Source organism: Cydia strobilella, chromosome 15 (assembly GCF_947568885.1).
Source record: "Cydia strobilella chromosome 15, ilCydStro3.1, whole genome shotgun sequence".
Taxonomy (NCBI): domain Eukaryota; kingdom Metazoa; phylum Arthropoda; class Insecta; order Lepidoptera; family Tortricidae; genus Cydia; species Cydia strobilella.
The window spans coordinates 15,293,497-15,316,730 of NC_086055.1; the positions used below are offsets into that span (position 1 = coordinate 15,293,497).

General features: G+C 39.1%; 1 protein-coding gene and 1 long non-coding RNA gene across 2 annotated transcripts in view; one reads left to right on the forward strand and one right to left on the reverse strand.

The window, feature by feature from the left end:
• The window catches only part of LOC134747677 (uncharacterized), a 118,429-nt gene that overhangs the window by 77,413 nt on the left and 17,782 nt on the right, over positions 1–23,234 (reverse strand). The gene's annotated exons all lie outside the window — the stretch shown is intronic.
• On the forward strand, positions 10,050–16,923 carry LOC134747808 (cuticle protein 64-like). Its single transcript, XM_063682446.1, has 4 exons — positions 10,050–10,072; positions 13,167–13,445; positions 14,267–14,416; positions 16,634–16,923. Exons 1-4 carry the CDS (start codon positions 10,061–10,063, stop codon positions 16,868–16,870), a joined length of 678 nt encoding a protein of 225 aa, XP_063538516.1. The 5' UTR covers positions 10,050–10,060; the 3' UTR covers positions 16,871–16,923.

The following is a 23,234-nucleotide window of genomic DNA, read 5'->3' on the forward strand; positions in this document are numbered from 1 at the left end:
ACAACGCCTTATAGCATTTATTTGCATTAAGTGTTGTATTTCATTATACATGTCAGTTAATTCGTTCGACGTAAAGGAACGTCGTGGATAATCAGAAAGGTTTTGAACAGGTTTCACAATGAAAGGGATCTTATAGCCTGATACAGCGGATAGTATAAAATCATCATCCGTAATTAATTTCCATTCATTAAGAAAGTATTTTAAGCGCCCACCATGTACCTGACATTGCGCAGTTAAGTCCGCCGACTGGTTGAGGAGCGCTGCGCAGGAGGTGGTGGTCGGCGTGTTGAAGGTGGATGTGGAGGGTGACGGCGGCTCAGCGGAGGCGGTGGCGGCGGCGGAGCTGCTCGTCTGCGACCTTGGTATTGGTATTGGTATGCTTGGGCCGACATTGCTGCTCTCGGTCCACCGGGTCGGTGTTGGTATGTGTGGCCTCCCCGCTGATATCGCATTCCTCGGGACGTCGATGGACCTCTGCCATTTAAATTAGAAGTCGTTGATGGTGGTTGAATTAACTGTCCTGTCTTTTTTATACCACGAGAGTCCTTCACCAACTCACCCAATTTTTCTCCAAAAAGAAAGGTGTCTCTTTTTCTGTCTTTGAAGGTCTCCACAAAGGATTTATCTATTAGTGGCATAATGACTGAGCGGTGTCTTGGCCATTTGCCGTGTAGCCCGGGCTGGTGCATGTGGTATCAGTAATCTCACTAGCATCATCAAATTCGATATGCCCGTACGAGTAATCGTCGTATTCAACATCACGCATTTGATGTTCTTCGGTGTTGTCGACATCTGTTATATTCTCAGATTCATTTGGTGTCTGGTCATATAAAGCCTCATTGTGCTCGGTATGTTCTGAAATCCGAGTGAAAAAATAAATAAGTACCTATATAGAGAATCCCTTAATTTTAAATAGGTACTTGCATCGCCCAACGCCCAATGAATGCAATGGACTTTATTCGAAGAACATCACAAATATAAATAGCGTATTTCCAATGAATGCAAGGGAAATACTTAATTTTAACAAAACACATAGGTACCGATGAATGCAACGGTTTTTTGAAAAAAAATTAAGAAATGTCATCCGAAGAATACAACGGACGTAAATGGCGTATTTCCGATGAATGCAACGAAAATACTTAGGTACTTGTTTTTCATGAAATACTTGCCCGATGAATGCAACGGGTTCCAGAAATAACAAATATCACCCTTATAAAAAACGCATTTCCGGTGAATGCACCGAAAATACTTTACTATGGAAAAAACAAATCACCTTCGTTTTGCACATCCTGCTGATTTGGAGCTATATTTTCAGACTTTTCAGCGCGCCGCTTACGTTTGGCTTCAAGTTTTTGTTCATACATTTTCAATTTCCTCATCCATCTCTCTTCTTGAGACTCTCCATGCGGTCGCTTCGACATAATTTATTTATTTCAGTAGAAAATTGCACTTGTGCGAACCAAGCGCCGCGCGCGCACGGACAAGAATGAAGTTGACAGTTGGATTGACTACTGCGCCGGGTGGGATAGGAGAGGGAGAAATGAATGTGTTTTTTCTCTCTCTCTACGCTAAAACTTGTGCGATTAGGTTTGCGCGTAGCATAGGCTACTACATAGTAAAGGATTAAATCTCGAAGGACGAAGACAGGATAATAGGGTTTATAGTACATATGGTGCTACTTTCTCGCACTAGTGCGTAAAAGAGCACTTTTCGTGCATATGTCGAAAGTTTAAAGGGCCATATGTACTGTAAAACGTTGTACGATACACGTGCGAATAGGTAATTCGCAACTCGTGTCGATTTAAAACACTCCCTGCGGTCGTGTTTCAATTTATCGCCACTCGTTTCGAATTTCCTCTTTTCCGCACTTGTATCTTAAATAACTATTAGAGATCTTCGTGGCTATTGTTACAGGAATTGATAATTGTTTACTATTTGTATAGAAGGGCTCTCAAGGGCTTTACTAATCACAAGGAATCCTGTCTCGCGTCTGCCTCTCTATCACTCAAATACGTAGAGCAATAAATATAGGGTGCAAAGATAGATATAACTCCGTAATAGATGGATACAGTCTAAGGAAAAAACGTGCCTCGAAAATCAAGAAAATTTGATTCTGGTTCAGAGGGCGCTACTAGTTTTGGCCTACAGTCGTATAGATGGCGTTGACGGTTTCGTTTGTTATTTAACAATTTTAACGCATATCAGTGAAAGAACATGGGTCAAAATCATAAAAATAATTTATGCAAATAAAAAAAATTATTTATCTATATTTAAATACATTCTATCGTATTTTTATAAATCTTCATTTTTAGTTTTAAAGTGTGTCGACAGATGGCAGTGAATTTACTGGGGTTACAAAATTTACTATGACAGTACCGCTCTAGTATAAGTTACTCTATGATAGGGTGGTAGTGCGAGCTCTCAACCATCGCATAGGGGTCGTCTCCAGATATCATGTGATCATATTTGGCCTATTTTGCGTGTAACGATTAACGCAAACCCCCCCCCCCTAATTATGATGCGGGTACCCTTTGACGCTAAGCAAGTCTAATGTCGTTTCTACTGTATTGCGTATATGTTCAAGATGCTATCTCTCAAACACAGGCATCGTAAAAATCTGCTTATCACATAGGTATATATATACATTACTTTCATATGTATTCGTTTTTGATAGCAATGGCGGATTATTGAGGAAAAACGTCTCATTGCTCCCGCAAATTGTGACATATTCTTCCCGCTGTGAAAAATGTACACAAACGCAAGAGAATAAAGCAATTTAAGATCTTGTACGGTCTTTTTTAGGGTTCCGTAGCGAAATGGCAAAAAACGGAACCCTTATAGATTCGTCATGTCTGTCTGTCTGTCCGTCCGTATGTCACAGCCACTTTTCTCTGAAACTATAAGAACTATACTGTTGAAACTTGGTAAGTAGATTTATTCTGTGAACCGCATTAAGATTTTCACACAATAAAAAAAAACAATAAATTTTGGTGGGCTCCCCATACTTGGAACTGAAACTCAAATTTTTTTTTATCAAACCCATACGTGTGGGGTATTTATGGAAAGGTCTTCAAAAATGATATTGAGTTTTCTAATATCATTTTTTTTCTAAACTGAATAGTTTGCGCGAGAGACACTTCCAAAGTGGTAAAATGTGTGTAACCTGTAACTTCTAAAATAAGAGATTGATAAAATTGAAAAAAATATATGATGTACATTACCATGCAAACTTCCACCGAAAATTGGTTTGAACGAGATCTGGTAAGTAGTTTTTTTTAATACGTTATAAATCGTAAACCGCAATTTACCTTTCACTCACGTTTCGCATAAAAAATACATTGTTAAAATTATGTAATGTACGGAACCCTCGGTGCGCGAGTCCGACTCGCACTTGGCCGGTTTTTTTTAAATCTTTGTATGATGAATAGGCAGGCGTTTGACCACGATCCCACCTGATGGTAAGTGATGATGCGGTCTACGGTGGAGCACGCTTACCTATGAGATACCTATTAACTCTTGCCATGAAGAGCCCCAGATTGTACTCATGCGGAAACATAGACTCGGGCAGGGCGTTCCACTCCTTGGCAGTTCGCATTGTATTGTATTGTAGTTCGGGCGATTTTCCGCAACTCGACGACTGGCGCCTATTTTACGTGACACCCCGTGCGGCAGTTCGCATAAGAAATGTGGAAGCAAAACGCTTCGTGCGTATTTTTGGAGTTCCTACCATGAAGCGACGCCGGAGTGCCATTTGTCTTACCTGATAGACGGTCACCACATTAACCTTTTGTGAGTTAAATGGTTACTTGGGCAATCTCATAAGGGCATTTGCTACCAATTAAAATACGATATAGTCTGTCCGATCGGCGGTATTCAATACAATCCGTACATCCGCCACTTATCAATGACCGAACCCATAAATAACATTCGAAAGGGACACCGGTTCCCACAGCTCCTTACATTTAGATTAAATCACATAACAAAATAATCTAAGTGATCTTTAATTTAAAAAGGAAATTCAACTTAAGGCCTTTTACATAGAGTCAGTATTTGAATGGAAACCGTTGACGTACGAAGAATGTATCGATGCTCTACTTTCGATAGTTGTGGACTCCAAGGATACATTTGGTTTATTTATAATACAATGCAATAGTATAATTAATGTTCGCAGTTAAAAATGTCATAGTTCTGGTTGGTAATAGCAAATATGCAAGTTCCAGAACTTAAAGAACATTCTCAAAATTTCTAGATATTTTCATGAGAAAATTCTCATGCAAGTTTTCACTAAGAAACAGTTTTAACTGTAGATAAGAATAAATGTGCAGAAAAAAGTACCGAGAACATTTCATGAGAACTTTGCAATTCATAAAAATTATCTTTGCCACAGTGCTAGTTGGTTAGTAATATCGTAAAAACATGAAATTGGTGTAAAAGTTCATATCAACTCAGAGGGAATTTAACTCCACATAGGAATTTTTTTTATCTTATGAACGCAATAGTATAATTTTAGTCAAACTAAAAATAACAATAAAACATTAAAAAACAATGCAATAAAATAATACCTTACATAATATAAAATTGGTTACAGTTTGAGAAAACGCCAGTCAAAACCAAACAAATAGATGTCTAAGATTCTAAAAGTTTGATTTTCACGAGACAGGACATCATCATCGTCATTAGGATTCCGTACCCAAAGGGTAAAAACGGGACCCCTATTACTAAGACTCCTCTGTCCGTTTGTCTGTCTGTCACCGGTCTGTATCTCACGATCCGTGATAGCTAGACAGTTGAAATTTTCACAGATGATGTATTTCTGTTGCCGCTATAACAACAAATACTAAAAAGTACAGAACTCTCGGTGGGTGAGTCCGACTCGCATTTGTTCGGTTTTTTAGCCACTTGCCGCCCACTGCTGAGCATAGGCCTCTCTTCGTGCACACCACTTATTCCGATCCTGCGGTGTCAGCATGGTTGCATTTTTATCACCTGTCACTATGCCTGTCACTTTCGCACTTACATACTTGTTAGAACGTGACAGGCATGGTGACAGGCGATAAAAATGCTACCGTGCTAAGCCCGCTGGGCTAGTCTCATCCAGGAGTGCCAAGCGATCTCCCGAATGTTCCCGAAAGGTCCACACAACCCGTTACGTTTACGCCAGCGGCCGTAGCACGGTCGCATTTTTATCATCTGTCACTATGCCTGTTCTAACAAATATGTAAATGCGAAAGTGACAGGCATAGTGACAGGCGATAAAAATGGAACCATGCTGACACCGCAGGACAAGAAACTTTTCTCTAAAGGGGCCCACTGACTATCAGTCCGCCGGACGATATCGGCCTGTCAGTTAGAACAAAAATTTGACAGTTCCGAACAACTGACAGGCCGATATCGTCCGGCGGACTGATAGTCAGTGGGCCCCTTAATACCTCATTACCTACAAACAGACGTTAAAACAAGATTACTTCCCGTTGTCCCATAATCATTACAAAATGTTAAATAGAAGGCGCGGCGCGCGGCGCGAAGTTTTACTCCCTATGATATAATCTACTTACCCGATATATCGGCCTTATATGTTCGTAACTGGTCTAGGATGTGTTTGTAAAAAGTGATTTTACATACTCGCTTTGGTTTCTATGTTTCTGGGCTTGTGGTGCAATACGACGGTAGCTTTCAGAGCCAGGAAATCTGTTAGACAACATATACTTGAATCATCTGGAGCTAAAAAGAAATGGCAAAAAATTACAAAACCGACTTACCATTTTATTAAGTACTCCGTATTCCATAAACATGTTGAATTTTCTCAGATGAATTTTTCTGGCTCGGACCCTCCCCGTCGGATTCGCCCACGAATGGTTCCGTACGAGAATTGTATGGGAGCCCCACTTAAATAATTATTTTAGTCTGTTTTTAGTATTTGTTGTTATAGCGGCAACAGAAACATATCATCTGTGAAAATTTCAACGGTCCAGCTATCACGGTTCATGAGATACAGCCTGGTGACAGACAGACGGACAGTGGAGTCTTAGTAATAGGGTCCCGTTTTTACCCTTTGGGTACGGAACCCTAAAGTGTTTCCGGATAGATAATAAGTAAATCCCAGTGGAGTGGACGGTAGTGACTCTAAGTGACCCTGCCTACAAAAGCTGGAGGTGCCGGTTTCGAAGGGTAAAGGAATGTTTATGAATGAATGAATGAATGATCGAATGAATGAATGAATGAATTATTTATTTGCATATGAATATTGGGTTACATAAGGCATTTTTATTTGTGTGTTCATCACTAACATTTGCCCTGAGTCATGTCTACTTGAGTATGTATATCGTCGCCTAGTACCTACCCACAGTAAGGTGCTTAGTTTGGAGCTAGTCAATCTATCTAAGATTGCCAAAAACAGTAATCTCCATCTTTTCATCCCGTAGAGATCCCTCGGACCTTACTGGAAAGGTCACCAACATTCAACCAACAAAAATGCACACAGGAACACACACAGTATTCTTACAGAAATTAATTAAAGACATCGGCAAGTTTTGCAAGTGTTACAAACATTTGACCAAAGGTACACCTATATTTATAGAAACGGTACTTGTTAGTCCTACAGACATTCCACTGCGTTACTTCACTGCCCTAAAGAAACAATCGTCGGCTATCGCGATCGGCTGAGACATCGGCGACTCCGTGTTGCAAAAGGGTTCCGTGCATTCGACTAATAACGGTGCAACTTTTTTAAATAGGTAAATATTTAAATGAAATCTTCGAGTTAGACCAAGATAAGTGTAACGATTTTGGTACCACACGCAGTGCAAGTGTTATTTATACGTCATAATGTCATAGAAGTTTGACGTTTCAAATAACATTTGCACTGCGTGTGCTAAGTATCAAAATCGTTGCAGACTTCTTGGTTAGTTAAACCAAGAATACCTGATATTACGATTATTACGTGAAGATGGGATAAAGGATAAACCATGCTAAAGAGTTCTTAGAGATCACAAAGAAATACATACGAGTATTGCTTTGAAGCAATAGTTGCAATAGTTGTCTCAAGCACAAGCCAAGTTCGTTCAATCTCAAAATAATATTTCGCCACCCCAATTATAATTATAACATTTTCTTTGACTACAGTTCAGCAACTAGAGTTCTGAAATGTAATTGTGTATTTAGTACCAAAAATAACTTCAAATCATTTTGGAAATGTAAGATTCCAAGCTGTTCGTGTCGCTGGAGGAGTGCCAATGATTCTAAAAGTTCTAAAAGATTATTATGACACCTCAATTGGTAGTTTGAGGTAAAATTAAGGTCCCTAGCTAGGTCGAGTACCTACCTACTATTAAATCAAACAGAACAATCTTGTTTTTTGTCTCCAAGAAACAAAAAGGTTTTAATAATCAAGTCTTGTCTGAGCAACCATAATTATCTAATTTCAGTAGTGGAAACTGTTTTGGCTTATGTATGTATTTAAGTGTAATTATCTATATGTGTCATCTTTCGCTGTTTGTTTCCCATTATCAATAAATAAATAAAAATAAAAATAAAATAAAATATAAGACGAAATGTAGGTATCTCTGACTAAAACGACACCGCATTTTTAGGGTTCCGTACCCAAAGGGTAAAAACGGGATCCTATTACTAAGAGTTTTGAATGATTCACGGTTAGTTTCACTAGACTTATATTGACCGGGATATAGACCGTGATCGTGGAACTCACAATTAATACAAAAGGTAATCACGGTCTATATCCCGGTCAATATAAGCCTATTACTAAGACTCCGCTGTCCGTCCGTCTGTCCGTCTGTCTGTCACCAGGCTGTATCTCATAAACCGTGATAGGTAGACAGTTGAAATTTTCACAGATGATATATTTTTGTTGCCGCTATAACAACAAATACTAAAAACAGAATAATATAAATATTTATGTGGGGCTCCCGTACAACAAACGTGTTTTTTTTTGCCGTTTTTTGCGTAATAGTACGGAACCCTTCGTGTGCGAGTCCGACTCGCACTTGGCCGGTTTTCTATATTATTTGCATTTATTTTAGAAGACAATGAAAATATTTGGAACAATTTTTTTTTTCACTTCAATTAAATATAAATATTGACTTTTTAAGTATTTACACACTATAGTTAAGCGAATAAAGATCCTCAAGCCGCTTTAAATCTCGAGCACGTTACGGGTTGCAGAACGGTCTGAGTCCGAGTCGCTAACTATACTTTATTAAACACCATTCCTTATATTTCCCCATCCATTATACAGGGTGGTTAAAAAAGTGCATTTCCGTTGCCAGGGAGGTTTTGGGATTATACTGAGCAACTTTCACTATGGGCGCAACGCCGAAATCGCGAAAAAAAATTACCCTCCCATAGAAAATGGACCAGCCAAAAAGTATGAAACAGCCAAATTTTTTCAATTCAGCTGAATTTAATTACAAAAGAGAGGCCAATTGCAACTTTAATGCCTCCTCTACACGATGGGCCATCATACTGACCCACTAAGATGGGTCAGCGTGTAGGTAGTGGTGTCGGATGGCTTATGGCGCGGCGGGATGGCGATGGGATGGGCACAGTGTCGATTTTCGTCCGTACATCAAAGGTAGTGGGCCAGCGATGGTGCGTACACTACACGTGGTCCATTCCATAGTGCGTCCTCTCAACCATCGCGCTGGTCCAGCGCTGGGCCATCGTGTACGTTTTCCTTCAACGAAAAGCGACTTGTAAATATCATTATCAGGACGGCGTTGTCGTTGTGCCGTCCTCGAAACGTCGGAGGTAAATTCAAAACTTATTTTACGCGATTAAGTCCCGTCGTTGTGAATAATAATGAGTCAAAATCGTGAAAGTTTAAATCAGAAAAGTAAGCGCCGTAAGCTCCGGCCCGGACACGGCCTGGTCTAACGTGAGTCATCCTTAAAGATAACCAATAAGGATGCGCATTCTGGATTCCTTATCTTAAACAGTCTTTGCCTTAGTTTTCAAATGCCGGCCGTCACAAAGACAATGGACGGCAATAAATTATACCTGAGCTAACCTTTTTTTTTTTCAACACCCACATTTTTAAGTGCAAGGAAGTTACGGTATGGATAAATGATCATTTCGCATAGACAGTATGAATTCGTCGCGATCGGGCTTTTTCCACAAGTAACGATTTTAGCTTTTTGTTAAATATTGTGTCACTTTTCGATTCTTTTCTATCAGTCGGTACTGAGTTATAAAGCGTTGGTCCCATAATATTTAGTGACTTTCGTGACTATGCAAGCCTGCATTTAGGTGCGAGCAGAATAGGCAACCTGCGGGCTGGGCCACTGCGGGTAGATCCACTGGATTTATACAAGCAATGAGGATATAATAAGAAAGAGCGGTACTGTCATAGTTAATTTTGTAACCACTGTAAATTCACTGCCATCTATCGACATACTTTAAAACTAAAAATGAAGATTTAAAAAAATACGTTAAAATGTATTTAAATATGGATAAATTATTTTTTATTTGCATTAATTATTTTTATATGATTTTGACCCATGTTCTTTCACTGGTATGCGTTAAAATTATAAATAACAAACGAAACAGTCAACGCCCTCTATACGAGTGTAGGCCAAACTAGTGGCGCCATCTGATCGAGAGTCAAATTTTCGTGATTTTCGAGGCACGTTTTTTCCTTAGACTGTATCCATCTATTACGGAGTTATATCTATCTTTGATACAAGTGTATATTTATTCTGACATACGTACATGCGGTCAGTATATCGGATATCGGATCGGGTAATGTGAAAATGCAGGGCATTTGCAATAACAAAGTGTGACAATGTAGTGTCAAATTTCTTTGAAAATATGATGTATATAACGACACTCCCTCGCTTTATTGTATTCAAGTACATAGCTGCAAAGTTAGCTTAGACGGATAGTTGTCTTATTTAGAATCTTTTGAATCGCTCGCCCAAACTCTGTATGCTTGTATAATGCAACTCCTGTAAATCCTTAGTGGGGTTCCGTTCCTTATATAAGCGCACGCGCACGATCCTCGCCACTCGGTCTGTGTTTGTGACAACATTAGTGCAGTGAGTGCAACATGAAGGCATTTGTAAGTGTTTCTGTTGTTTTCAGAGTTTAGTGAATTAAGTAAAGCAGTAGTTTATGAAAACCATAAGGCAGGAAGGTATTAATTTGTTAAAAGTTTGAGTGCAATGAGGGCTACCGCGTTTAATTTCGCCGCTAGGGGCGCTAGTGTAGATGGAGGTCTTTTACAATGTCAAATGCATAGAAGTTTTGGGGGTTTCAAGCTTTTTTATCGGGAATTTTCACATATTCATAATTGTGGTAAATCTTTGCCCATCTTTGATTAATCATGGTAAACAATAGATACCTATAGCTCAATAAATGTTAGTGGTTTAAAAAAAGTGCCAATTAAAACATATGCAAAATTAAACAGGTTGAAAAAATGCCACATTTAGACGTTAAAATACCTTGATTTTATAAAAATAAGCATAGAAGAATTTTGAGATCTGTTTTTCTGGACCTGCATCTACAGTGGCGCCAATTAGTGAGCATGAAAACGGTAGCCCTCATTTGTAAGTATTTACTTGTAATTATATTCATTCATTTTCATTTCATTTCATTTATTTATTTCTTTAACAATAATGCATTGTGTTAGAAATCTTACGAACTAATTACATACATGCTTATAACTTAATTAAATTAAACTGAGTAGTTATGGGACATGTCAGCAAATAAATATATTTTTAATAATAAAATTAAATAAATTATTTAGTACTTAGCAAGATCGTCGTGGGGTGTTTAAACTAAAGCAGTGTTCAGTTTGATGTCCAAATTTCCTAAAAGATGGCGCTGTTCCAGACGCAAACTAGTTAACGTTAGTTCACCATAGAATCTATAAAGGAAACTGTCAAATATGAGAATAGATGTCCGGGACCCCCCGGCGTCATAGCAATGGTTGACGAAGGAATCTTCATTTAGAGGCTTCCTCCTTGCTAACGCTATCGCGTCATAGCGATAGTTGAAGAAGGAATCTTCTATTTAGAAGATTCCTTCGTCAACCATTGCTATGACGCCGGGGGGTCCCGGACATCTATTCTCATATTTGACAGTTTCTAACTTTAGTACAACTCTTATTAAAAAAAAGAATAGATGATCGGTAATGTAATGTAGCAACTTCAATTCAATTTCAATTATTTATTTAATTCGAATCATTTTGATCCATATAGTCACAACTTTACACTTGGCCAACTTGTTTAATTTAAAGACTAACACCAAGCAAAGGTCCATGTTTGATTCCCGACTCGGCTCGGCTTATTAAAAAACAATACACATTTGTAATGCTAATGTCACTATCCTTATAGGATATTATATAAAAATCTTATGTAACTATGGAATGAACTTTCAAACTTTCAAGACAATAGTCAATCTTCAATTTCATAGTCATTGAATCGAGAAAATCAGTATTTGTTTTTCTAATTGCCTCTGCTAGTCTCGCGTTATCAATAATATTGGTATCAAGTGAGTCGCCAATCAATAACAAAGGGCCGACTCACAATGCCCCTCACGTGCAAATATTTCGTAGCACGAGAGTGAAGTCACGGCGCGTAACTAGTAAAAGTGGCATTGTATTCAGATTCGGGCACGATTTTGGCAATGATCGTGTGAGCGGGCTGTGTACCTAAGTAAGAACTTAATCGGGAGTGTTAACTTTGCACGTGAATGAGTTTCGGTTCGTAGGTACTTATGTACTAGTATATGAAATTGACTGAACATGCAACGAAATATTTGACCATAGTGAAAATATACTTTTAAATATAGTCGTGCGAGTACGTGCCCTTTCAAACATGGTAGTCTTCATGATATTTTTTTTCATTCATGCCATTGATTAAACGTGTAAAAATTCAATATAAGTAGTAAAAACTACAATTTTGGGTTACCCGTCTTACAATTTTGCGTTAAGGATGACTCACGTTAGACCGGGCCGTGTCCGGGCCGGAGCTTCCTGCGCTTACTTTTCTATGACATGACAGGTGATCACGTGATGCTTTCCATAGAAACCGAAGCGCCGGAAGCTCCGGCCCGGACACGGCCCGGTCTAACGTGAGTCATCCTTAAACTCGTAGTTACTAGTAATAAGTAGTTCGCCCCGAACTATGACCTCGCGATTTGCAGAAAACCGGGGTAGCGCCTCGCAATGAGCTGTTTGTCAATCTTTCAACCTTAATTGATTGATTGAATTTGTTATTTTTTCGTATGATAATATAATCAGCACCAAATTTTGTCTTATTTTTTTTTATTACTAACGAGGATAATGAACTTAAGTACTTTTCCTTTTCAAGGTATTCCCGATTGCATCCTATAGGAGCCCGGGGTCCTAATCCAAATAATTGTTCCATACGCCATAGTTCATAAGAAATACACTGATATCTACATCCTTGTTTTTGTATCAGATAGGTGCCTACTAAAATAACAGTGTGGTTGTCTCAATTTCTCCAACCTATCTGTTAGACTGCCTTTCCACTGAGATGAGAGATACGCGGAGTAGAGAGGAGACGTGCGGGAAACAACCAATTGCATTGGTTGTAATACTTGTAAAGGATGACTCACGTTAGACCGGGCCGTGACCGGGCCGGAGCTTCCGGCGCTTCGTTTTCTATGGAAAGCATCACGTGATCACCTGTCATGTCATTGAAAAGTAAGCGCCGGAAGCTCCGGCCCGGTCACGGCCCGGATTAACGTGAGTCATCCTTAATCCAGCGGAGCGGGGAAGAGATGTGGATTCTCGCGCGTCTCGTCTCATCTCCGCTTATCTCCATTCTACCTCAGAGAAAAGGCAGCCTTATTTGAATACAAAATTGAAACAAAAGTAGGACGATTGGGTAGTGATTTGGTCATCGAACTATAAATACAGTTTAAACTTTCAACTCAATGGGGAAACTAGGCCTAGGCCTTTACCAAAAAGCGGTTGGTATCAAACAATGTACTGTAATGCATAAGTTCCTAAAAACTCATGGATACGAGTCGGGGTTCAAAGTGTTCGAACCCTCTGGTTCAGAAGTTCTGTTTGCCGCTAGGTCACCAGCGCTTTGACGCCCCATTGTTTTTCCATCAACCTACATGCTCGTACCTAATGTATTTGCCAAAACTTAGGCTTAATTTCCATCTCTCTCCAATTCCAGTTATCCATCCTCTTCGTGACTTCGGTCCTAGCCGAACCCAGCAAAGTCATTCAAAAACGAAGCGGTCTCGTCGGCCATTATGGCGCTCCACTCCATGGTTACGGCCTCGCTCCAGGGCTAGGCCTCGCGCACGGAATACCGTCCGGCTACGCGCTAGGCCTCCACGGAGGGACCGTGGTGGGCGCGGACGTGCATACGACGGTCACGAAGCATATCGGCGTGCCAGTTCCGGCGCCGTATCCGGTGGCGGTTGATCGGCCGGTGCCGTATCCGGTCAAAGTAAGTTGATATCTTAATTACAAACATCAATGTTTAACATTTTAACATGCAAATGGAAGGACGGTCAGTGAGTTTCTTGTAGGTAGATAAAAGTCATAGCAGCGAAAGACGGTAATATTAATGGTATGTCAGATATTGAACATAAAACAAGGCCATAATATCTTCAAAGAGGAGTAACGAAAACAAAAGGTGTGGTTTAAAATATCTAGGGCCCTTGCCAAGATGACATTTGTATGTACATCGACAAACACCAAACGAAAAGAAAAAAATCGGGATGAGCTACGAAAAGTCGCGTGACTATGCATTATTTTAAGTTTCTATCAACTATTGTCAACCTGATGGCTAGGCCGCCTTTTATAATGTGTCTATTCCGTACTATCCGCCACCTTGGATGCATGACAATCACACTACGTATAGCAATCCGTTCCCATGTCGAGACTGAGACTTTCGCGTTGTCTATCTGGAATGAACGGAGTGCCCTTATTTCTGCAATTGGACAAAATTATAATGAAGGCGAGTTTATCAAACCAATTAAAATTTCCAATAACATTAAATTTTCTTCAAATGTTAACTTTGAACCCTTTTAGAACATCTTATTGAATAGGCTACTATTGAGATTCCGGCTTATCGTGAACCATAACAATCTAGGTAATCTCAACGGGAGTAAAAATTGCGTCAGCGTTAATTTATCCCGATTTGGATTCAGATTTGACGCATCTTTCTTAAAAATTCTAGTAAGGGAGCATCTATTTTTAAACTCTAGTCTAATATTTTAATTATATATTTTAATAGTTATTGATATTATGATATCCGCTCTTCAGGTAGCTGTTCCCTATCCGGTGGACCGTCCGTACGCCGTGGCCGTACCGCGTCCGTACCCGGTGGCCGTGGAGAAGCCGGTAGCCGTGCCGGTTGACCGTCCGGTGCCGGTGCCCGTGCCGCATGCCGTCCCGGTGCCCGTTATTAAACAGGTAATATATTAACACTCTTTACAAGCTGTTATCTAACTTGCCTTGTTGGTATGTGTGAGCCTTGAAAGCTAAATAAGAACATCGTCCTGATATTCGATTCTCACCAAGTCTAATGATATTATAACTGAAGATATGTTATAGGCCTTCCAAAATTGTGATGTTTTCAATCAAAAGGTACCACATCGTCGCTTACCATAAGGACGAAATTGGATTGTATCTTTATACGAATAACCTGTCAGAGCGTCCTTATGGCAAGCGACAAAGTGGTACCTTTTGATTGAAAATGACACAATTGAAGCGCTTACCTTGTGACAAATTGTACAAGTTGCCTTTAGTCGCACCTGGGCAAGCGAGAAATGTGCAAGTGCTCACGAGCTCCCGCTCACCGAAAATAAAAAAAGCAAGCTTTTGCTAAAAAACGAGTATTACGAAGATGAATGGAAAGCGAAAATTATTTAAAAATAACACATTTCTACGAGTATAGAAATAAATATGAAAGTATTTTTTATGCTCCTTATGTATGTGACCTATCTTCTACTTCCTCGCGTTGTCCCGGTACTTTGCCACGGCTCATGGGAGCCTGGGGTCCGCTTGGCAAATAATCCCAAGGCGTAGGCACTAGTTTTTTCCGAAAGCGAAACCTTCTAACCCAGAGGGAAAACTAGGCTTTATTGGGATTAGTCCGGTTTCCTCACGATGTTTTCCTTCACCGAAAAGCGACTGGTAAATATCAAATGATATTTCGTACATAAGTTCCCAAAAACTCATTAGTACGACCCGGGGTTTTAACCCGCGACCTCCGGATTGCAAGTCGCACGCTCTTACCACTAAATAGGCCACCAGGCCTCGTAGACGACATGCCAATCGCTAACGCTACGTAGCGAACGAAACGCAACTGTCACTGTCACACTAATATGGAAGAGTGATAGAGAGACAAAGAGATTCGATGACGACGCGATAGCGATTGTCACCTTGGCTAGGCCGGCAGTGTATAACCTATCTATAGTCATCATATAGTATCATTAACTAAGTCTAATTTTTTTTTTTTTTTGGTTTCGAAGTAGTCACCCGGACTATGAAAGCTTGTATGAAAGTTTAGTCATTGCTTTTTTCTGCTTATAATAAGACATTTAACTTACTCATATCTGACTTAAAATCGTTACTAGTACTGACGTATTTACTTACAAAATTGTATATCGGAAGTGCAGGAACAAAGTATCAAATAGTATCATCAACCGTATCCATGGCTAGGAATCACCAGTTGAAAATCACAGGCTAGTTGGTTGGTAATGGTGCATGAAATATTGGGTTGCGCTGTTGATGTATAACATATAATTTTAGGTGTATGGTTTGTGTAGGTCCGCGTTGGGCCAGCGTGGAGACTGTAGCCCAAACCCTCTCGCTAGTGAAAGGAGGACTATGCCCAGCAGTGGGATGTATATAGGCTGAATTATGTTGTTATTGCTTGTTATGTTATGGTTTCTAAAAAGTACCTAAATATTATATAATTGCATGTTATATTTTCATATGAATTTCTAATTTCTGAAACTGAGGATTGACAATAAATTTGACTCTTATTTTTAAATCCGTCTTGTTTCTGGAGTCAAATTCCCTCAAAAGAAGCCATTATAACATCTAAAAGGAGACAGCACTCAGATAGTAACATACAGGATGCCGTAAAAATACGTTGACAAAGTTACTTAAGGATGACTCACGTTAGACCGGGCCGTGACCGGGCCGGAGCTTCCGGCGCTTACTTTTCTATGACATGACAGGTGATCACGTGATGCTTTCCATAGAAAACGAAGCGCCGGAAGCTCCAGCCCGGTCACGGCCCGGTCTAACGTGAGTCATCCTTTATGCGTCTTTTACAAAATATAATCTGGCTGAATGCGTAAAACGACACAGTATCTTCAAATTATTCTCCTTAGCTTGGCTTAGCTTTGATACACAAACTGTCTAAATTCATGATCTCAATACAAAATACAATACATGAATACACAACAATACAATAAAGACGTATTTAAGCTTCTTGAAATCAAGCTGTCTTATTTTTTTAATAATAATTACGTAGCCCATTTAAAATCTGCATTTATCTACAATATTTCCACACTGCACCGCCTACAAGAGGATGGCTAAGTTTGCCTTTTGTACATTAAGTTTTTCTTTTTTGCAAGAAAGTTTAAATAATAAAATAAAATTTCCAAACATTTTCAGGTGGGAATACCCGTACCACAACCGTATCCCGTAGCGGTCTCGAAGCCCGTCGCCGTACCCGTGCCCCAGCCGTACGCCGTCCACGTCGGACACGGATACGGACACGGATACAGTCTCGGACACGGATACGGACACGGGTTAAGCGGACACGGGCTGGTCGGACACGGACTGGTCGGGCACGGATACTCCCATGGCGTCTCAGCGTATGATGTCCATGGACACGGGAAGATTTGGTAAAAGGGTAAGGTCGTTTGTTAGGTGATGTTTTGAAGAGGATTTGGATGAAGGTCTTAAAGAAAAAAGGTCTATGAATAGAGAAGACTGTTAAAGAAAATGTACAATAAGTATTTCTATGTTAACCTTTATCTGGCAATGTCAAAAATACTGGACTTTTACTTTTGAATGCAAAGAATGCTAGAATTTCCTTCGCATTTTTGTGACATAATTTTATATGCTTTACGTATTGCCTTTGTACTTTGGGCACGGACGGCATGTTTGAGTTTTTTAACCAAATCTATAGGTATATTCTTTTTCTGAATTTGAAGTGTTAAATGTGCTTATAATGTGACGGATTACAAGGGTACAACATCGGGGTATGTACACCTAACAAACAAATGTTTTATAAGTTACCATGTATAAATTATAATGGCATTTCCACATAGGACACGCGTAGTCAACGTTTGAACGAGTATTGTGATGTAGATTAAGCTAGCTTTAGGGAGCGCGAGAAGATATAACGCTATGTTGGTCTTTCGGGTAATTGCGTCTGTGAGGAAAAAAGGGATTTCTTAATAAGTAGATGGTGCAGTCCGACAATACGGAATTGAAAATAATTGAGGGCGCACTAAGCGTAAGTAAGCAGACAATAAAAAGTATTTTGCACTATTGTTACAAATAGCAAATTTATACATCAATCTTATTCTGACACATAAGTGTATTCAACACGTTGGATCTTTACAAGCATGTAAAAGGTCTTTATTTAAAATATTGCTATTGTATTCAAAATAACACTAAAAAATAAAAACTTATAAATAAAAATTTGGCCTAAGTCGTAGTCGCTCGGTAGGGTGTCCACTGTGCTTCTAAGGCTGGCCGCATTGCCCCGCTGGTTGGCAATGCTGATCCGTTGGGCCAAATAAATAGCATGTCAATATTTGATCGTTTTGACACAAACGTATTTGGCAGAAAATCTGATATGCATATTTGAGTTCCTCTTGATTTAATTTCTACACTTTATAATGGGACTGTAATTGTATGAGTAACTAAGGCAGTTGAGCCCATGAAGAACGGGACAATAAAGTGGGCTAAATCTGTCCCTATTAATCTTTGCAATGGAAGCGCATTTACCCCACGGTTGCAATTATCCCGGTTGACTGCATAGCATTTCTAAGTCAAGTTGAAAGCGTTTTGCCATATCGGGGTATTTTGGTGATGGGACGAGAAAGCAATAATTATATATTGTTTCTGACTTTGAGTCTGTATTCTGTTGTATTTTTTATATAAAGAAAACTGTTTTGATTTTTGTAACGCACTCAGTCTAAACTAGTTTTCGCGGTCCTGGTTGCTGTGATTGTGGTGGAACACAGTTATGTGTTAGAATGAGATGGTAATACTTACGTGTATCTTACTTTCTCACTCTAATGGATTAGCTACCTCCTACTTTTAAAGTACTGTATGTCAAATACGTTTATAGAAGATTTCACAAAGAATGATACAGAAAATTTTGTTGTGAAACTATTCTCAAAAATATCACACACGCGGTTAAGCGAGAGACGTCTTGATGTTACAGGCGTTACGTGACTATTTTCGTTTCTTCGATAAACTTTTTTGGCGTCCAAAGTGTTAATGGAGACGAGAAGAGCAATTACGTTGACAATATTATCGCTGTATGACTTGGATCTGTCAAATATAGGCAAATGGCTAGTGCGTGCATTGGAAATTTTGTATTTCGTTTTTCGTTGATCTCTGTCAATTGTCGAATATTGTGTATACGAATAAGGGATGACTTAGACCGGGCCGGGGCCGGGCCGGAGCTTCCGGCGCTTCGTTTTCTATGTGCACCACGTGAACATCGATCAGCCGTCATAGAAAATGAGATGTCGGACACCTCGGCCCGGGCCCGGCCCGGTCTAGCGTGAGTCATCCTTAAAGGAGAGAAAGGCTTGCATTGTGTACCTGGTTGACGCTCTGTTGTATATAGCTTATTTAGTTTTAAAGATGAAATAAGAGTTTTTTTCTGCCGCAGTCGACTAAAAACTATTTTTATTTAACGAATGATTTTTAATAAATTGTATGAAGAATATTTAACTGTTTTATTTTTGTCGCCATCACACAAAACTTGAAATGTTCACTATGTATGTTAATCCTACCCTTAAAAAGATCAGAAATATAACATAAACCTAAGGACCACCAAACATCCCAATATCCTTAGATACCCAAGGTAAACTCTATTCATAAAAACGTAGGTATCATGCTTCATTACAACATTAATAAAATGAAAAAAAAAGCATAAAAAACAAAGTAAAATTAACTATATAGGATTAGCCGTGTCCGGACCGGAGCTTCCGGCACTTACTTTTCTATGACATGCCAGGTGATCACGTGATGCTTTCCATAGAAAACGAAGCGCCGGAAGCTCCGGCCCGGACACGGCCCGGTCTAACGTGAGTCATCCTTAAACAATCAAGTCAAAATCCTCTTCATTGTGTAATTATAACTGTTATTACAAGTTATTATTAAAAAGAATACTTAAAAAGCCTCTATCAGTTTAATAATAAATAAATTTTATCATCTTCCTCGCGTTGTCCCGGCATTTTGCCACGGCTCATGGGAGCCTGGGGTCCGCTTGGCTACTAATCCCAAGATTTGGGGTAGGCACTAGTTTTTACGAAAGCGACTGTCTTCTGATCTTCCAACCCAGAGAATAAACTAGGCCTTATTGGGATTAGTCCGGTTACCGCACGATGTTTTCCTTCACCGAAAAGTGTTCCGAAAAACTTATTGGTACGAGCTGGGGTATGAACCCGCGACCTCCGGATTGCAAGTCGCACGCTCTCACCGCTAGGCCACCAGCGCTTCCATAATAATATTTATTTGTTATTAAACTGATATAGGCTTTCTAATTATTCTTTTTAATAAGGGGTTATTACAAGTTATAATTACACAATAAAGAGGATTTTGGATATTATTAATGTTGTATAATAAATAAATATTATAAGACATTATTACACAAGTAATACCTATTAAAGGTATTTATGAATAACGGCATTAGAGATTGAACGCCATAACTAATCGCCTATAAATTGACGTCATATTTTCCTCCCTTCTAATTCCTGATCCATAACATACTCTAATAGGAAACTAACTCACTGTTACACGCATAATCCAATCCAAAATATACAAATTTAGACTCTATTCCCCACTCATAAGCTACATAAAAGCTCATGTGTAACTTAAACAGGTTCCAAATAAAAAACTAGATCGATAGCTTCCTAGGTTCTGGTTCTGCGTAACCAACAACATATTTATACACGTAATCAAGGGTATGTCATATGTTGCATAACGTAGTCCCGTAAAAATGGCAGCGCGTTCACTTTCCACAGGACGTGACGTGCGTGCCGAGTGGCTCGGCTATGGTGTTCTGTGGACCGTGGTTTAATATGCGGAACAGATGATAGCTAGTCATTTATTAGCTTTGAGGAACACCCAATTAGGAATTTGATATTTTCAGTGTCACTCCTTGAACGTACTACATAGGTAAAGCCTGACCAGGAATATATGATCAAGCGCCATGTTGCGGAATTTCACTGGAACTAACTTTTTCATACTATAGTGAACTGTCACCCTATACATGCACAACAACAGCGCCCTCTTGACAATGATCATATATTACTGGTCAGGCTTTCTTTACTTATTAAAAAACGACCAAGTGCGAGTCGAACTCGCGCATGAAGGGTTCCGTACCATTACGCAAAAAACGGCAAAGAATCATGTTTGTTCATTGTTGTATGGGAGTCCCACTTAAATATTAATTTTATCTTGTTTTTAGTATTTGTTGTTATAGCGGCAACAGAAATACATCATCTGTGAAGATTTCAACTGTATAGCCGTCACGGTTTATGAGATACAGCCTGGTGACAGACGGACGGACAGCGGAGTCTTAGTAATAGGGTCCCGTTTTTGCCCTTTGGGTACGGAACCCTAAAAAGAAAGTAAAGTTCGATTACCTTGAAAGCTACGAAACTTTTAGGTACTAGACCTATAAGACTCCACTGTCTGTCTGTCTGTCTGGCCGTCTGTTACCAGGCTGTATCTAATGAACCGTGATAGCTAGACAGTTGAAATTTGCATAGATGATGTATTTCTGTTGCCGCTATAACAACAAATACTAAAAACAGAATAAAAGCTCACATACAACAAACGTGATTTTTTGCCGTTTTTTGCGTAATGGTACGGCACCTCCCACTTGGCCGGTTTTATTTTTAATTTACCGACACAGTGGATTACTTTATTATGATTTTTGTATTACCTATGTTTTTGTTTTGATAGTACAGTACTATATTGTGAAGTTAAATATATTTTCCTTCTTATTTTAGAGGGCATAGGGCATAGGTGCCTAATTGACAAGCAAAACTATCTTAAAATTAGGACACATTTATTTACATACAAGATATATACAGTGGTACTACGTAAACGAAATTAATAACTAGCTTAAATCTAAAATAGGCCCTTGAGGCATTGTACCAAGGATGCTGGCGGCATTTCCCCGCTGTATCGCAAACTATTAGTTATTCGTAGACGTTAATATTGTAGTTTTCCTTTTTAAATATTATTGTACGTTCTGTAAGTTTGTCTATCTATCTAATTCGAATTTTCCACTCATTTACTCTAAGGTTAGCTGGAAGAAATCCCTTATAGGGATAAGCTCGCCTTTGTACCTAAATTTATATGAATTTCATGTTATCAATTTTTGTTTTGTACAATAAAGTGATTTACTACTACTACTACTACTATCTTTAATTTTCAGTGTTGAGACAACTTTTGTCTTTCTGCGTACCTATTTACGACGCAACAGTTATCCTAGACAAACAATAATCTTTATAAGTGGAACAATCGGTAACGGTAAGTGTCACGGGGGCGTGGAGGGCGCATTTTGCAACGAGAGTTTGTGCACGAATACGGAAAGGAACCTTGCTACATCTAGGTCTAGACACAGATTAATAAATAGTTACTACGTAACAGATACATCATTCCTATACAAAAGCGAAATACCTACGCTATAATAGCCTACAAAATCTTAATAATAATACCTGCTGCTCAGGACGAGAAGAAATGTACCATAAGTACGCGCACAAAGAGTCGAGACTACCTTGCTCGCCGTGCGAGTCACGTGCCAACGCGTCATCGTAAGAATGCGCTAGGGTTGTACTGTTACTTATGTTATTGTTGTAATAAAACGAATGTTGCAAATCAACCATATTTTTTATTAGTCAATCAAATATTTAAAAACAACAATTATATTACCTGACTCAAAAAACTTCTTAATTTACGATTTACCTACTTAAGTTCAAAGAAATAAATGGTGACAAAATTCATAAAGATAGATTTAAAATACTACTCGGTAAATACGACAAATTTTCCTTTGTTTTTTGACTTTTACACCCATCTACTGCACAATAATTACGTGGTTTCGGCATTTCGAAGCGTAGGCGCGGGAAACGCGCGGTGCGAGCGCTCAGGCGGGCGTTCGGCGGCCCTCTGTCGGTTGTGTCGTCGACGATACGCCGAGCGGTAGGCATATAGCGCGTGGCCTTGAGCGAGTGAAGGAGGCCTGGTCTAGATCGGGTAAGATCCAATGGCTCTTGTTAGGAAAATCTTAGTGACTTTCAAAAGTAGATAATTAATTGGCCAAGCGTTAGCGAACCCCTGCATTTTAGCTTGGGGAAAAACGCTTTCATATATGGTCATTTTTGTTATTTTAGTTTTAGAAATTAATCTTTAGAAATTCTGTACAAATATTTTGCTTTAACATAGGGAAGAGCGGTGCCTCCCGACACAGGTAATTACAGGTTGCTTACCGGGCGGCTCCATCACCTAAATCATGGCAATTTGTGTTTTAAACAAATAAAGAATTTCGTATTTGTATTTGTATATCGTCGTTTGTGTATCGTAACCACTAAAAACTAATTTTTCGTGTTTAAGTAAAAATTTTTTGTTAATTTAATTTAGTACATAAGTTTTGTTCTGACTGCAATGTACCTATTTATAAAATTGTGTATTTTTACAGCATCCAAATAAACGTTTTATCTATGTATCTATCTATCTATATCCGGGTGTTCACTTCTGCAGGTAGTATTTCTCAACAAATTCTCGTGAAATTTTGTGAGCAGATTCGGTAGTTAGGTAGAAATTTTCTGTCATTTTGTTTTTTGGAAAAAGTTTAAAATGGCGGAAATTCGCATAAAGGACTTAAGCGCTAGTTTATAGGGTCTACGAGTATGGCACTTAAGACCGTTGTGAGTTCGCTGTAATAATGACTCAACGAAGTATAAGTATTTTTTTTATTTTACATTTTTAAGCTTATCGCGAAGTCTACAGACTC

What these genes read in the sequence shown, in the direction of transcription:
- LOC134747808 (XM_063682446.1), top strand. An exon ending in CGGTGCCGTATCCGGTCAAA is followed by an intron (nt 13,446 to 14,266) that starts GTAAGTTGATAT and finishes TCCGCTCTTCAG; the next exon opens with GTAGCTGTTCCCTATCCGGT. An exon ending in CGGTGCCCGTTATTAAACAG is followed by an intron (nt 14,417 to 16,633) that starts GTAATATATTAA and finishes AAACATTTTCAG; the next exon opens with GTGGGAATACCCGTACCACA.